Source organism: Pseudophryne corroboree, chromosome 12 (assembly GCF_028390025.1).
Source record: "Pseudophryne corroboree isolate aPseCor3 chromosome 12, aPseCor3.hap2, whole genome shotgun sequence".
Classification (NCBI taxonomy): domain Eukaryota; kingdom Metazoa; phylum Chordata; class Amphibia; order Anura; family Myobatrachidae; genus Pseudophryne; species Pseudophryne corroboree.
This window is the reverse complement of record NC_086455.1, coordinates 83459550-83477236: the sequence shown is the minus strand read 5'-3', so window position 1 is coordinate 83477236 and position 17687 is coordinate 83459550. Positions and strand designations below refer to the sequence as shown.

General features: G+C 48.5%; 1 protein-coding gene across 4 annotated transcripts in view; it reads right to left on the bottom strand.

Moving 5' to 3' along the window:
- Positions 1-895: 895 nt before the first annotated feature.
- The window catches only part of TRMT5 (tRNA methyltransferase 5), a 66741-nt gene continuing 49949 nt past the window's right edge, over positions 896-17687 (bottom strand). For 3 of the 4 annotated variants that reach the window (XM_063947705.1, XM_063947706.1, XM_063947704.1), the window contains exons 5-6: positions 11769-11914; positions 896-1071 (exon numbers count right to left, since the gene is read on the bottom strand). In XM_063947705.1, the coding sequence (XP_063803775.1) occupies positions 11817-11914 (98 nt within the window). In that variant the 3' untranslated portion in view covers positions 896-1071; positions 11769-11816. The remainder of the gene's footprint in view (positions 1072-11768; positions 11915-17687) is intronic. The other variant, XM_063947707.1, reaches the window with a different exon arrangement.

The following is a 17687-nucleotide window of genomic DNA, read 5'->3' as shown; positions in this document are numbered from 1 at the left end:
TCAGGCCAGGAAATGAGTAATATCGAAACATTACCACCATATTTGGAGAAAGTATGTGTCTTGGTGTGAATCCAAGAAGGCTCCTACGGAAGAGTTTCACTTGGAACGTTTTCTCCATTTTTCTGCAGGCTGGTGTGGAGGTGGGCCTCCGATTGGGGTCAATCGAGGTCCAGATTTCAGCCTTGTCCGTGTTCTTCCAAAAACAATTGGCCTCTCTTCCAGAGGTTCAGACCTACGTGAAAAGCGTACTGCACATCCAGCCTCCTTTTGTGCCTCCAGTGGCACCATGGGACCTTAATGTGGTGTTGCAGTTCCTTAAATCGGATTGGTTTGAGCCTCTACGAGAGATAGAGTTGAAGTTTCTCACTTGGAAAGTGGAGATGCTTTTGGCATTGGCATCCGCACGGCGCCTTACCTCCAGTAATAGAGCAGCCGTGAAGTGGCCTGGAGGCTTATCATATCTTTTGCAAAACATATGTAACGAAGAGCTCTACATTTTCTATTATTACATAGTATATAGTTCTTCTTACTAACAGCCAGCAGAGTGCGTGGGAAAAATCCCTTTTGTTTTTCTTGTCTAGATTGCTTAGAAATTAAGCACAAATCGCTCCGTATGTGTATGCCCCATAGCAATGCGTGGCGTCACTATCGCTGGCTCAAGTCATTCATGCATGCAGTATAAATCTAGTCAGATCGCTTAGCATGTACAGCGATGTGTGCTGAGCAATCTGTGCTAACTAGATCGCCTAGCACACAGGCACAAGTCGCCCTGTATGAATGGAGCATTAACCCAAAAATATTATAAATCCAAAAATACATCAAACTATTTGCACCTGCAGATATGCATGTATAGGTAATAAGATGGAGCATATGAGCAACCATAAACAAACACTGATTTAGTCAATCTTTTATTAAGAAAATACTGGAATTTAATGAAACAACATGTGCTAATATTTCAATGTGAATAAAAAAAAAAGGAGAAATAAAAGTTCCCTTTGAAAATCTATTCTAGATTACAGTGCTCTGTGCCACCTTCTTCATCCACTCGGAAGCGTTTAGGCTCTGGCTCACCTAGAAAGACAAAGTGATGTTAATACACCAAGAAAAACTTATTTATGAAATAGTATAATAAATGTAGAATTTCATCTTTCTAACTGTTAATCTTCACTGTGGGATTTTATTATCATGTGTTTACAGTATCCGCTATGATCCACAATTGTTAGCAGTTGAATAGAGCGAACTGTAATGGTGTGTACACACAGTGAGATTTTTTTCTTTCAATTTTGACTATATAGTAAAAATCGCAAGGTGTTATACCGCTTGCGATCCAGATGCGTGGTCCCGCCAGGTCAGTATTGCAAGAAAAGATACTGTGCAGGCAAGTCAATCCTTGCAAGATCGGTGTACTATCTAGTGCAGGGGTGGGGAACCTCCGGCCCGCGGGCCTTATCCGGCTCGGACAGGCATTTGAACCGGCCCGGATACAGCCACAGAGTGTAAAGCCGTTTGCGGCGCACGGCTTCCTGGGAGATGTAGTTTTCTCACACTTTGCACTGTATTCAATGTACAGTGTGAGAAAACTACATCTCCGATGATGTAGTGCGCGGCAGACGGCTCAGAGAGTTAACTGCTGTGTACACCGCAGGTTCTGCTTCCCTGCTATCTGCTATTGTAGATTCCCCAATATTGTAGCTGCAGCTAGCCGGCGCTGCCCCTCCACTAACCAGGTAGCCGGGTTACACTGTGTGTATGTGCGGCGGCTGTAGCTACCGCCAGCCGCTGCTGCTACTACCATCCCTCTGGCTTCCCTTCTAACCAGGGAGCCGGGTTACACTGTATGTGCGGTGGCTGTAGCTACCGCCAGCCGCCGCTGCCATCCCTCCTGCTTCCCCTCTAACCAGGGAGCCGGGTTACACTGTACGGGTGTCGGCTGTAGCTACTGCCAGCCGCCGCTGCTGCCGTCCCTCCGGCTTCCCCTCTAACCAGGGAGCCGGGTTACATTGTACGTGCAGCAGCTGTAGCTACCGCCAGCCGCCGCTGCTGCCGTCCCTCCAGCTTCCCTTCTAACCAGGGAGCCGGGTTACACTGTACGTGCAGCAGCTGTAGCTACCGCCAGCCACCGCTGCTACTGCCATCCCTCCGGCTTCCCCTCTAATCGGGGAGCCGGCGACTACAATGTCACGGCTGCGGCAGCCTCTGCTAGCCACAGCCCACTGCACTTAAATGAGAGCCGCCAGTCGGGCCAGCTCTACTGCGGATTCAGGACTTGGACCAGTGGTGGTGAGTGCATATACTGGGGCATTATGTGTGTCTTTCATTACTGAGGGCAGTGTGTGTGAGCAGCTATTACTGTGACCATTATTTGTAAGGCCACTGGCTCCTCCCCCTATGACCCTCCTCCAAGCCTCAGTTAGGTTTTTGTGCCCGTCCGAGCAGGGTGCAATCTAGGTGGCTCTCCTAAAGAGCTGCTTAGAAAAAGTTTTTAGGTTTTTTATTTTCAGTGAGTCCTGCTGGCAACAGGCTCACTGCAACGAGGGACTTAGGGGAGAAGAAGTGAACTCACCTGCGTGCAGGATGGATTGGCTTCTTAGGCTACTGGACACCATTAGCTCCAGAGGGATCGAACACAGGCCCAGCCATGGAGTCCGGTCCCGGAGCCGCGCCGCCGACCCCCTTACAGATGCCGAAAAGCGAAGAGGTCCAGAAACCGGCGGCAGAAGACTTTTCAGTCTTCATGAGGTAGCGCACAGCACTGCAGCTGTGCGCCATTGTTGTCACACACTTCACACCAGCGGTCACGGAGGGTGCAGGGCGCTGCAGGGGGCGCCCTGGGCAGCAATGAGAATACCTTGTTCTGGCTAAAAAATACATCACATATAGCCCTTGGGGCTATATGGATGTATTTAACCCCTGCCAGGTCTCACAAACTCCGGAGAAGAGCCCGCCGAAATAGGGGGCGGGGCCTATCTCCTCAGCACACAGCGCCATTTTCCTGCTCAGCTCCGCTGCGAGGAAGGCTCCCAGGACTCTCCCCTGCACTGCACTACAGAAACAGGGTAAAAAAGAGAGGGGGGGGGGGCACTTTTTTTGGCGTTTTTGATATATATTAAGCTGCTATAAGGGAGACAACACTTCTATAGGGTTGTTCCTATATATTTATAGCGCTTGGGTGTGTGCTGGCAAACTCTCCCTCTGTCTCCCCAAAGGGCTAGTGGGGTCCTGTCTTCGATAAGAGCATTCCCTGTGTGTCTGCTGTGTGTCGGTACGTGTGTGTCGACATGTATGAGGACGATGTTGGTGTGGAGGCGGAGCAATTGCCGGTAATGGTGATGTCACCCCCTAGGGAGTCGACACCGGAATGGATGGCTTTATTTATGGAATTACGTGATAATGTCAGCACATTACAAAAATCAGTTGACGACATGAGACGGCCGGAAAACCAGTTAGTACCTGTACAGGCGTCTCAGACACCGTCAGGGGCTGTAAAACGCCCTTTACCTCAGTCGGTCGACACAGACCCAGACACGGACACCGAATCTAGTGTCGACGGTGAAGAAACAAACGTATTTTCCAGTAGGGCCACACGTTATATGATCACGGCAATGAAGGAGGCTTTACATATCTCTGATACTGCATGTACCACAAAAAGGGGTATTATGTGGGGTCTGAAAAAACTACCTGTAGTTTTTCCTGAATCAGACGAATTGAATGAAGTGTGTGATGAAGCGTGGGTTAACCCCGATAGAAAACTGCTAATTTCAAAGAAGTTATTGGCATTATATCCTTTCCCGCCAGAGGTTAGGGCGCGCTGGGAAACACCCCCTAGGGTGGATAAGGCGCTCACACGCTTATCAAAACAAGTGGCGTTACCGTCTCCTGAAACGGCCGCCCTCAAGGATCCAGCAGATAGGAGGCTGGAAACTACCCTGAAAAGTATATACACTCATACTGGTGTTATACTGCGACCAGCCATCGCCTCTGCATGGATGTGCAGTGCTGGGGTGGTTTGGTCAGATTCCCTGACTGAAAATATTGATACCCTGGATAGGGACAGTATTTTACTGACTATAGAGCATTTAAAGGATGCATTTCTATATATGCGAGATGCACAGAGGGATATTTGCACTCTGGCATCGAGAGTAAGTGCGATGTCCATATCTGCCAGAAGAAGTTTATGGACGCGACAATGGTCAGGTGATGCGGATTCCAAACGGCATATGGAAGTATTGCCGTATAAGGGGGAGGAATTATTTGGGGTCGGTCTATCGGATTTGGTGGCCACGGCAACAGCCGGGAAATCCACCTTTTTACCTCAGGTCCCCTCCCAACAGAAAAAGACACCGTCTTTTCAGCCGCAGTCCTTTCGTTCCTATAGGAACAAGCGGGCGAAAGGACAGTCATATTTGCCCCGAGGCAAAGGAAAGGGTAAGAGAGTGCACCAAGCAACTTCTTCCCAGGAGCAGAAGCCCCCCCCCGGCTTCTGCAAAGCCCTCAGCATGACGTTGGGGCTTTACAAGCGGACTCAGGGGCGGTGGGGGGTCGACTCAAGAATTTCAGCGCACAGTGGGCTCACTCACAGGTGGACCCCTGGATCCTGCAGATATCTCAGGGTTACAGGTTGGAATTCGAGAAGTCTCCCCCTCGCCGGTTCCTAAAGTCTGCTCTGCCAACGTCTCCCTCAGACAGGGCGACGGTATTGGAAGCCATTCACAAGCTGTATTCTCAGCAGGTGATAGTCAAGGTACCCCTCCTACAACAGGGAAAGGGGTATTATTCCACACTATTTGTGGTACCGAAGCCGGACGGCTCGGTAAGACCTATTCTAAATCTGAAATCTTTGAACCTGTACATACTAAAATTCAAGTTCAAGATGGAGTCACTCAGAGCAGTGATAGCGAATCTGGAAGAAGGGGACTTTATGGTGTCCCTGGACATCAAGGATGCTTACCTGCATGTCCCAATTTGCCCTTCACATCAAGGGTACCTCAGGTTCGTGGTGCAAAACTGTCATTATCAGTTTCAGACGCTGCCGTTTGGATTGTCCACGGCACCTCGGGTCTTTACCAAGGTAATGGCCGAAATGATGTTTCTTCTACGAAGAAAAGGTGTATTAATTATCCCTTACTTGGACAATCTCCTGATAAGGGCAAGGTCCAGGGAACAGCTGGGGGACGTAGTAGCACTAACCCAAATAGTGCTGCAACAGCACGGGTGGATTCTGAATTTTCCAAAATCTCAATTGACCCCGACGACACGTCTGCTGTTCCTGGGAATGATTCTGGACACGGTTCAGAAAAAGGTGTTTCTGCCGGAGGAGAAAGCCAAGGAGTTTTCCGAACTTGTCAGGAACCTCCTAAAACCAGGGAAAGTGTCTGTGCATCAATGCACAAGAGTCCTGGGAAAGATGGTGGCTTCTTACGAAGCGATTCCATTCGGCAGATTCCACGCACGAACTTTTCAGTGGGATCTGCTGGACAAATGGTCCGGATCGCATCTGCAGATGCATCAGCGGATAACCTTGTCGCCACGGACAAGGGTGTCTCTTCTGTGGTGGTTGCAGAGTGCTCATCTGTTAGAGGGCCGCAGATTCGGCATACAGGACTGGGTCCTGGTGACCACGGATGCCAGTCTGAGAGGCTGGGGAGCAGTCACACAGGGAAGAAACTTCCAGGGAGTATGGTCAAACCTGGAGATGTCTCTTCACATAAATATACTGGAGCTAAGAGCGATTTACAATGCTCTAAGCCTGGCAAAATCCCTGCTTCAGGGTCAGCCGGTGTTGATCCAGTCGGACAACATCACAGCAGTCGCCCACGTAAACAGACAGGGCGGCACAAGAAGCAGGAGAGCAATGGCAGAAGCTGCAAGGATTCTTCGCTGGGCGGAAGATCATGTGATAGCACTGTCAGCAGTGTTCATTCCGGGAGTGGACAACTGGGAAGCAGACTTCCTCAGCAGACACGATCTACACCTGGGAGAGTGGGGACTTCATCCAGAAGTCTTCCACATGATTGTGAACCGTTGGGAAAAACCAAAAGGTGGACATGATGGCGTCTCGCCTCAACAAAAAACTGGACAGGTATTGCGCCAGGTCAAGAGACCCTCAGGCAATAGCTGTGGACGCTCTGGTAACGCCGTGGGTGTTCCAGTCAGTGTATGTGTTTTCTCCTCTGCCTCTCATACCAAAAGTACTGAGAATTATACGGCAAAGGGGAGTAAGAACGATACTCGTGGCTCCGGATTGGCCAAGAAGAACTTGGTACCCGGAACTTCAGGAGATGCTCACGGAAGATCCGTGGCCTCTACCTCTAAGACGGGACCTGCTTCAGCAGGGACCGTGTCTATTCCAAGACTTACCGCGGCTGCGTTTGACGGCATGGCGGTTGAACGCCGAATTCTAAGGGAAAAAGGCATTCCGGAAGAGGTCATTCCTACACTGGTAAAAGCCAGGAAGGAGGTGACTGCACAACATTATCACCGCATTTGGAGAAAATATGTTGCGTGGTGTGAGGCCAGGAAGGCCCCCACGGAGGAATTTCAATTGGGTCGATTCCTACATTTCCTGCAAACAGGATTGTCTATGGGCCTCAAGTTGGGGTCCATTAAGGTTCAAATTTCGGCCCTGTCGATTTTCTTCCAGAAAGAATTGGCTTCAGTTCCTGAAGTCCAGACTTTTGTAAAAGGAGTACTACATATACAGCCCCCGGTTGTGCCCCCAGTGGCTCCGTGGGACCTTAATGTAGTTTTGGATTTTCTCAAATCCCATTGGTTTGAGCCACTCAAATCGGCGGATTTGAAATATCTTACATGGAAAGTGACCATGCTACTGGCCCTGGCTTCAGCCAGGAGAGTGTCAGAATTGGCGGCTTTATCGTATAAAAGCCCATATCTGATTTTCCATTCGGACAGGGCAGAACTGCGGACGCGTCCTCATTTTCTGCCTAAGGTGGTGTCAGCGTTTCACCTGAACCAGCCTATTGTGGTGCCTGCGGCTACTAGCGATTTGGAGGATTCCAAGTTGCTGGACGTTGTCAGGGCATTGAAAATATATATTTCAAGGACGGCTGGAGTCAGAAAATCTGACTCGCTGTTTATACTGTATGCACCCAACAAGCTGGGTGCTCCTGCTTCTAAGCAGACGATTGTTCGTTGGATTTGTAGCACAATTCAACTTGCACATTCTGTGGCAGGCCTGCCACAGCCTAAATCTGTCAAGGCCCATTCCACAAGGAAGGTGGGCTCATCCTGGGCGGCTGCCCGAGGGGTCTCGGCATTACAACTCTGCCGAGCAGCTACGTGGTCGGGGGAGAACACGTTTGTAAAATTCTACAAATTTGATACCCTGGCTAAAGAGGACCTGGAGTTCTCTCATTCGGTGCTGCAGAGTCATCCGCACTCTCCTGCCCGTTTGGGAGCTTTGGTATAATCCCCATGGTCCTGACGGAGTCCCCAGCATCCACTAGGACGTTAGAGAAAATAAGATTTTACTTACCGATAAATCTATTTCTCGTAGTCCGTAGTGGATGCTGGGCGCCCATCCCAAGTGCGGATTGTCTGCAATACTTGTACATAGTTATTGTTACAAAGAAATCGGGTTGTTATTGTTGTGAGCCGTCTGTTCAGAGGCTCCTACGTTGTCATACTGTTAACTGGGTTCAGATCACAAGTTGTACGGTGTGATTGGTGTGGCTGGTATGAGTCTTACCCGGGATTCAAAATCCTTCCTTATTGTGTACGCTCGTCCGGGCACAGTATCCTAACTGGCTAAAGAGGACCTGGAGTTCTCTCATTCGGTGCTGCAGAGTCATCCGCACTCTCCTGCCCGTTTGGGAGCTTTGGTATAATCCCCATGGTCCTGACGGAGTCCCCAGCATCCACTAGGACGTTAGAGAAAATAAGATTTTACTTACCGATAAATCTATTTCTCGTAGTCCGTAGTGGATGCTGGGCGCCCATCCCAAGTGCGGATTGTCTGCAATACTTGTACATAGTTATTGTTACAAAGAAATCGGGTTGTTATTGTTGTGAGCCGTCTGTTCAGAGGCTCCTACGTTGTCATACTGTTAACTGGGTTCAGATCACAAGTTGTACGGTGTGATTGGTGTGGCTGGTATGAGTCTTACCCGGGATTCAAAATCCTTCCTTATTGTGTACGCTCGTCCGGGCACAGTATCCTAACTGAGGCTTGGAGGAGGGTCATAGGGGGAGGAGCCAGTGCACACCACCTGATCCTAAAGCTTTATTTTTGTGCCCTGTCTCCTGCGGAGCCGCTAATCCCCATGGTCCTGACGGAGTCCCCAGCATCCACTACGGACTACGAGAAATAGATTTATCGGTAAGTAAAATCTTATTTTTAAATGTCCACACCCATTTTTTTGGGCCTGGGCGCCTTCAGACAGTACCACTAAGACATTTTTACTACTTGCACCACTGGGAGGTCAATGGGGGGGTGGGGGGGGGGGCATGCTTTGAGAGGATGCCCTATGGCCCTAATTACCACTGTACCTCTATAGGGGGGCACATGGGGGCCATGATGAGTGTAGAGTAAAGTGTCAGGCCACATTATTGTGTGAACAAAAATGTTTTGGCAATTTGTGCGGTGCGACGTAATGTGTCATGCACTAATGACTTTTTTGTTTGTTATATATTTTTTCTGGGGTGCGACATAATGTGTCATGCACTAATGTTTTTTTGGGGGTGTGGGCAGGGGGGTGCTACATGTGTCCATATGGCCGCTGTACACTACCAATGTTTGGGGGGACTGTGGGGGGGGGGGGGGTGCATTAAGGGCTGCATTTTTGGGGTACTGCGTAGTATTTTAATGTGATAATGTTGTTTAATCTTAATTAATAATATTTTTAGGCTTTTTGTATGTGACAGTTGTATTTTGAAGGTTAAATGTGTTATTTTATTTTTAACCAGAAATGACAACTGACAAGCACCGCCAATTCTGGTCAGGGTTCATCGATCTCTACCATGAGAACGAGTGCCTGTGGCGTGTCAGAAGTCCGGACTATGCCAACATAACAAAGAGGAATCTGGCATATCAACAGCTCATCCAGTACAGTAGAGGCAGAAACTCTGTTGCCGATGTGCCTTGGGTGAAGAAGAAAATAGCAAATTTCAGAAACAGTCTTTGTAAAGGAACACAAGAAGCTGCAGGAATCGCAGCGATCCGGAGCCGGAAAAGAAGAGGTCTATTAGCCAATGCTGTGGTACTATGACCAATTGAAGTTCATTTTGGAGCGAGAGCCATGGGTAAGGTCATGGGACGCTCTGGATCCAGAGTCTCCAGTTCTTGTGGAAGAGGAGGCACAGGAGAGTCTGGATCTGGTAAGTACAGACACATTTGTTTTTGTATGCCACCCACAAATTTTTACATAGACCTAATTTTAGTTTTTCTTATATTGCAGGAACTTACCCCGGAGCTGGAGGAGGGGCCTACTACAGGCAAAGAGGCAGAAGTGGAGGAGCCGGTACTGGAGCCGGTGGCAACTCTAGAGCAATGTCCTACAAGAACAAGGCGCACGGCGAGGAGGGCCACTTCTGCCACCTATAGCGCCAGAGAGAGTGCCAGCTGACCGTTGGCATCTCCCAAATTTGCCCCCTCCTACCTTCCTATACCACCCCCCCATGGAGCAAGCTTCGGTAAACCCTTCTCCGCAAACGTCTTTTTTTCCGGCGGGAGCCACACAGCCCATCCCTTTCCCCCAATCAAGCACCTCGTCCAGTGGCATGTACTCGGACATGCCGAGTACACAGTCCTTTGTGCTGGGAGACTCACGCTATTTTAAATTAAAATTCGGGGTTTTTTTTTACCTATTTTTCAGTTCTGTTGGAAAAATGTGTGGTGACCTTATCTTACGCTTTTACTCCAAGTGAACTTCACTGAGGTCATTAGTACCGCAGCATTGGTTTTGTGACCTCACTGTCCTGGACTACTGATCGTTGTGATCACTGCACTTCTTGTGTTCCTTCAAGACTGTTTGGAAATTTGCTGTTGTTCTTCACCCAAGGCAAACTCGCACTGTACTGGGATATGCCCGATTCCTGTTCTGTTGGCATAGTCCCTGGTCATGGTACAGTGTATGAATCCTGACCAGAACTGGTGTTGTATTTTACATATTTACATTTTTTTAATAAAGGTTTCTGGGGGGGAAAAAAAAATTGTGTGGTGTTTTTTAAAAATGTAATGTGGGTTATATTGTGGTGTTGGCAGTGTTCGCAAAAACGCCCTATAGCATTTCTAGGTGGGGGATGGGTGCTGAGCGTTCCTGTGGTGGAGGTGGGGGGGGGATACTGGCGAAAATAGCAAATTTGCCAATCCACGGCCTAGAAGTAATAGGGTGCGATTTTTTTAAGTGTCTTTTTTGGGTCATGTTTTATTACTTAGTCAGAAGCATGCACAGAGCAGTGAGATCCGTGCATGCTTGTGTGAAAATGGTTAAAGTGTTAAAAGTAAAAAAAAAACAACAACGATGTGCAGGTCCCCCCCAAATGCATAACCAGCCCCGGGCTCTTTGAGACGGTTGTGGTTGCAAAAATACGGAGAAAAAAATTGCCTGGGGTTCCCCTGTATTTAAGCAACCAGCAGCGGGCTCATGGACCAGTCCTGGTTCCAAAAATACGGGGGACAAAAGTAGTAAGGGTCCCCCATATTTTTTAAACCAACACTGGGCTCCACTAGCCGAGGAAGTGATGCCGCAGCCGGGGGACACTTTTATACAGGTCCCTACGGTCGCAGCATCACACACCCCAACTAGTCACCACTTGCCGGGGTTCCCTGGGGGGGGGGGGGGGGGGACCCCTTAAATAAAGGGGTCCCCCCCTCCAGGTACCCAAGGGCCAGGGGTGAAGACCGAGGCTGTCCCCAGCACCCCTGGGCGGTGAGTGTGCTGGGCTGATAGCCATAAATGTGTACAAAAAGAATATTTTGCTGTGGAACTATAGGTCCCAGCAAGCCTCCCATGGATGCTGGTACTTTGAGAACCACAAGTACCAGCATGCGGAAAATTAAAGGGCCCACTGGTAACTGTAGTTCCACAACAAAAGAAATACCTCAAAAAAGACAAAACACACACACCGTGAAAGTAAAAGTTTATTAACACACACTTACACACTCACACATACTTACCTAGTCTCCCACGCAGCCCCTCGGTCCTCTTGTCTATGTAGAATCCATGGGGTACCTGTAAAATAAAAAATAAAAAAACGCACAGCCACAGAGCAGAAATGCACTGTTTTAAAACGGCTGCCAGTTGAAAAAGACACTCCCCCCAACCCTGTAATGTCATCCCACTATTATGAGGTAAGTCAAAATCTCACACGGTGAGATTCGGGCTAACCCCGATTCTCACTGTGCTATAAGGACTAGGTCGGTATCGCAAGCATATAATGACTGTGCTTGCGATACTGACTATGTGCGATTTTGGCTAAGTGTCAATTTTGACAATCTTTTCTACGAGATAGTCAAAACTGACTTGCCTGCACAGTCTATCTAGGCTTGATATGCCGACTGCGCATCATCATCGCAAGGTGACTTTTACCTTGCGAACTGCACTAACTTGTCTTACGATTTTGACTATATAGTCAAAATCATAAGACCATATCTCACTGTGTGTAAACACCAATAAGCCAAAATCGCAAGCACACATAGGCAAAATCTTAAGAAAGGTTAGTCAAAATCGGAGGTGCTAGGCTCCGGGGAGTTCAGGGGAAATCGCAAAGTGAAAATCGAACATAGACAGAATCTCACCGTGTGTACACACCTTAAGGCCCCCATATATCAGCAATCGCAAAAAAAAGGAATTTGCAGATTAAGATTTTTTCTCTCCAGATTTAAAGATTCCCCAATCCACCAATCTGCGTGCACATATTACAGATATGTTTGTGATTTGAAGATTTTTTTTTTCACCTAAAGATAGGATCAGCAAATCATAAGATTACATTTTCTACATGTGACTAGTAAAATGACAAATAGGCTGTACCACAGGATGAACCTGGAGAGATACATACAATTCTGACTAGGTATGCACCACCCCTTTCCATTTCTGTGATTGCCATATAAAAGAGAGAACACATTAATGACCACTATATAATACATATACCATGTGAATGACTGCTCTGTCAAAGAAACAAGCCACAGCCCATCAGTGCCACACACCCTGGAGGCGGCATCCCCCGACCAGAAGGGTATCCGTTTGGATGGTCGACCATGTTATGGTCGACAGTCAATAGGTCGACCACTATTGGTTGACACTGACATGGACACATGGTCGACACATGAAAAGGTCGACGTGGGGTTTTCAAAAAAAATTTCTTTTGGGGAACTTTTCCATACTTTACGATCCACGTGGACCTTTTCACGTGTCGACCATGCCAATGTCGACCAACAGTGGTCGACCTAACGACTGTCGACCATAACATGGTCGACCATTCATACCGGAACCAACCAGAAGGAGCTTCTTGGGAACTAATTGGCGGCGTGCTGAACCCTGTGTGGGGTCCCCCTAATCAATAACCGGCCCTGGACCTCTGAGTCTGGTCTGGCATTGGGAAATGAAAGGGGGGTGGTGTAATAGGTTGATAGTGTCTAGGTAGACCACTATTGGTCGACAGTAACTATGTTGACAGGGATTCTAGGTCGACAGGGTCTCTAGGTCGGCAGGTCAAAAGGTCGACATGAGTTTTTAAATCTTTTTTGGTGTCGTTTTTGCCATACAGTGACCGGGAACCCCAATTAGTGTACCTCGTCCCCTCGTGGCTTCGGGCAGGTTACCATTGCCAATCGTAGTCCATGTGGATTGTGAAGTATGAAAAAGTAAAAGAAAAAAAACATGTGAAAAACTCATGTCGACCTAGAGTCCCTTTTGACCTAGTTACTGTCGACCAATAGTGGTCGGCATAGACACTGTTGACCTTAGTCTTATCGACTAGAGAGCTGATACCCTTTAACCAGCAGTAGTCTGAACAAGCTGGGAAGATAACTTTAACCAGTCCTAAACTGGCCAGGCCAGGGCTGGAATTCCAGGGAAAGTGGGGACTCGAAAAAATAAAATGGTCTCCTCTCCCGAGGAGCAACCAGCCCTGAGCTGAAAGCCCATAGCTATATTCCGCTCCCCTGGTGCCGGTAGGTGCAGGGTTCATGGTATGTTAATATGGTTCTTTACAGGCAGCCTGTACAGGTCCCAGCAAGGCAGGATCGGCGTGCCCGGACAATAAGGGCCTACTGGCACTTGTACTACCTGTAAAGTAAATATTAAAATAAAGACAGCACTCTTCGGGTGACGGGGGCCTGTAAGTTCTTTTTCATAGCAGCAGCCCTCCAGGACTTAAGTGTCTTCTGGGGTTCTTGTCAGCTCCTCCTCCATCGGACTACCTGCCCTACCTCACACTGGCTATTATTAGCCAACCTAAGGTGGCAGGGCGATGATGTGGTAACCCAGCTAATGTGCCTGTAGGGTAGCGGTGGAAATGCACCTCCACACGCTGCTGAATTCTGCAATGATGGCTCTTCAGATCTATCCTCGCAGCCTCAGCCGGGTCCCACCACACCACGCAGTCTGTGCTGGGTTCTCTCCGGATCAGTCCCACTGCCACAGGAGGCGCTTAGTACGCCACACCCACAACAATTGCCGGCAGTCTCTCAATTGTTCTATAGCCAAAACGGAAGGCCAAAAGATGCCATACACTAACACCATAAACCCTTAATTTTTTTCAAAGAATTAACAGGTTTAATAAGCTGATTCAGGGATTCTGATCACTTTTTGACTGGAGCTCACTAATTGCAGATTCCAAACATCTGACATTTGTTGGTACAACTACAATCATCTGCAAAACTGAGAATTGCCCCAATTAATCGTAGATTTATTGGGGCCTTTACTTCATGACATCAGAAAGCTGCTTATTCTTGGCTACCTGATCATCTACACAGCAATATTATTCTGCAAGCTCCATAGATAGACCTGAATTTACATCACTCTGGTACTTGTGGTGTTCTAACTTTGTGACTGTTAATATGGGTACAAGCCCTTCCCTTGTGGCCAGCCATATGTCTGAATGTGCAAAGACTGAGATGTCCACTTTAACCATTTAGACAATGAAATTCCACTTGGTGCGCCTTGAGAAGCAAACATTGAAGATTGCACCAGCCCTACGGTAGGTGCAGATTCTCTGTCAGAATATGGTGAGTGATTAAGCACTTATGGGAGTGTATCTGAACTGGATGTGCACGCAATACTGACCGTCTTTGTAACTCTAAATAGCCACCGTCTAAGGACGCCCAGCACATTTCCAATATACTTAGGAGACCATGCATCTCATCTGCTACCGTGCCTCGGTGTGTACACAACACATGCGCAGTAGAAAAACACCTGCCATTTGTGATTATCAGCATTATCCCCAACCCAGTATCGTCCGCTATGTCCTCAAAGCATCATAAGAGGTGGATATTCCTGCTGGGCAGGAGAGTGGCACTGCAGTCTGCATTGCTCTACATTCAGATTTATCATAGGCATTAAGTGACTGTGGTCTTTCCCAACAGATTCATTCTCTGTTTCCATACATTGGCATGTGGATTCTTGGAAAGATATATAAAGTGTACCCAATTGCCTTCACCCCATTTATGCTATCCATTCAGTAGGACATTGTTTCTCAACCTCTGTCTTCAAGGCACACTGACAGTCCAGGTTTTATTTCCGTGATTGATCACAGATGCAATATTCATTCTAGTGCCCTGCACCTTTCAAAAACCCATGCAGTTCCTCTTTCCTGCCTGGGGTGTGTCACTGCTCTGGTGCTTCTAGTACACTATGGTCTATATCTCGGCACCGAGATACAGAACATAGGGTCAGATGTATTAAGCCTGGAGAAGTGATAAGTGGAAGCAGTGATTTTTTTTAACCTGCGTATTTTGCACTTGAGTACAGCTTTATAAAAATAAGATTTTACTTACCGGTAAATCTATTTCTCGTAGTCCGTAGTGGATGCTGGGGACTCCGTAAGGACCATGGGGAATAGCGGGCTCCGCAGGAGACTGGGCACTCTAAAGAAAGATTTAGTACTATCTGGTGTGCACTGGCTCCTCCCTCTATGCCCCTCCTCCAGACCTCAGTTAAGGAAACTGTGCCCGGAAGAGCAGACATTATAAGGAAAGGATTTTGGAATCTCGGGTAAGACTCATACCAGCCACACCAATCACACCGTAAAACTTGCGATACACTTATCCAGTCAACAGTATGAACAACAACAGGGCATCAACCATGGATGCCAACATAACATAACCCATTATTAAGCAATAACTATGTACACGTATTGCAGAAAGTCCGCACTTGGGACGGGCGCCCAGCATCCACTACGGACTACGAGAAATAGATTTACCGGTAAGTAAAATCTTATTTTCTCTGACGTCCTAGTGGATGCTGGGGACTCCGTAAGGACCATGGGGATTATACCAAAGCTCCCAAACGGGCGGGAGAGTGCGGATGACTCTGCAGCACCGAATGGGCAAACTCAAGGTCCTCCTCAGCCAGGGTATCAAACTTGTACAATTTTGCAAATGTGTTTGAACCCGACCAAGTAGCAGCTCGGCAAAGCTGTAATGCCGAGACCCCTCGGGCAGCCGCCCAAGAAGAGCCCACCTTCCTTGTGGAATGGGCTTTCACTGATTTTGGATGCGGCAATCCAGCCGCAGAATGAGCCTGCTGAATCGTGTTACAGATCCAGCGGGCAACGGTTTGCTTTGAAGCAGGAGCACCCAACTTGTTGGGGGCATATAGGATAAACAGCTAGTCAGTTTTCCGGACTCCAGCCGTTCGGGCTACATAAATTTTCAAAGCCCTGACTACATCTAGTAACCTGGAATCCTCCAAGTCACGAGTAGCCGCAGGCACTACAATAGGTTGGTTCAAATGAAAAGATGACACCACCTTTGGCAGAAATTGGGGACGAGTCCGCAATTCCGCCCTGTCCATATGAAAAACCAGATAGGGGCTTTTACATGACAAAGCCGCCAATTCTGACACACGCCTAGCCGAAGCTAATGCCAATAGCATGACCACCTTCCACGTGAGATACTTTAGCTCCACGGTCTTAAGTGGTTCAAACCAGTGGGATTTTAGGAAACCCAACACCACGTTGAGATCCCAAGGTGCCACAGGTGGCACAAAAGGGGGCTGAATATGCAGCACTCCCTTAACAAATGTCTGAACTTCAGGAAGAGACGCCAGTTCCTTCTGAAAGAAAATGGATAGGGCCGAAATCTGGAACTTTATGGATCCCAACTTCAGGCCCATAGTCACTCCAGACTGTAGAAAGTGCAGAAATCTGCCCAGTTGGAATTCCTCTGTAGGGGCCTTCCTGGCCTCACACCAAGCAACATATTTTCGCCATATGCGGTGATAATGCTTTGCTGTCACGTCCTTCCTAGCCTTTATCAGCGTAGGAATAACTTCCTCCGGAATGCCTTTTTCCGCTAGGATCCGGCGTTCAACCGCCATGCCGTCAAACGCAGCCGCGGTAAGTCTTGGAACAGGCAGGGCCCCTGTTGCAACAGGTCCTGTCTGAGAGGCAGAGGCCATGGGTCCTCTGTGAGCATTTCTTGCAATTCCGGGTACCAAGGTCGTCTTGGCCAATCCGGAACAATGAGTATTGTTCTCACTCCTCTTCTTCTTACGATTCTCAGTACCTTGGGTATGAGAGGAAGAGGAGGGAACACATAGACCGACTGGAACACCCACAGTGTTACCAGGGCGTCCACAGCTATCGCCTGAGGGTCTCTTGATCTGGCGCAATACCGTTGCAGCTTTTTGTTGAGACGGAACGCCATCATGTCTACCTGTGGCAGTTCCCATCGATCTGTAATCTGAATGAAGACTTCTTGATGAAGTCCCCACTCTCCCGTGTGGAGGTCGTGCCTGCTGAGGAAGTCTGCTTCCCAGTTGTCCACCCCCAGAATGAACACTGCTGACAGTGTTTGTACGTGATTCTCCGCCCACCGAAGAATCCTGGTGGCTTCCGCCATCGCGACTCTGCTTCTTGTGCCGCCCTGGCGGTTTACATGAGCCACCGCGGTGATGTTGTCTGACTGAATCAGCACCGGTTGGTTAAGCAGGGGCTCCGCTTGACTCAGGGCGTTGAATATGGCCCTTAGTTCCAGGATATTTATGTGCAGACAAGTTTCCTGACTTGACCACAACCCTTGGAAGTTTCTTCCCTGAGTGACACTGCCCCCCACCCTCGGAGGCTCGCATCCGCGGTCACCAGGACCCAGCCCTGTATGCCGAATCTGCGGCCCTCGAGAAGGTGAGCACTTTGTAGCCACCACAGAAGAGACACCCTGGCCCTGGGGGACAGGGTGATCAGCCGATGCATCTGAAGATGCTACCCGGACCATTTGTCCAACAGATCCCATTGAAAGATCCTTGCATGGAACCTGCCGAAGGGAATGGCTTCGTACGATGCCACCATCTTTCCCAGGACTCGCATGCAGTGATGCACCGACACCTGTTTTGGTTTTAAGAGGTCTCTGACTAGAGTCACAAGCTCTTGAGCCTTCTCCGTCGGGAGAAACACCTTCTTCTGGTCTGTGTCCAGAATCATGCCCAGAAAGGGCAGACGCGTCGTAGGAATCAGCTGCGACTTTGGGGTATTCAGAATCCAGCCATGCTGTTGCAACACTTCCTGTGAGT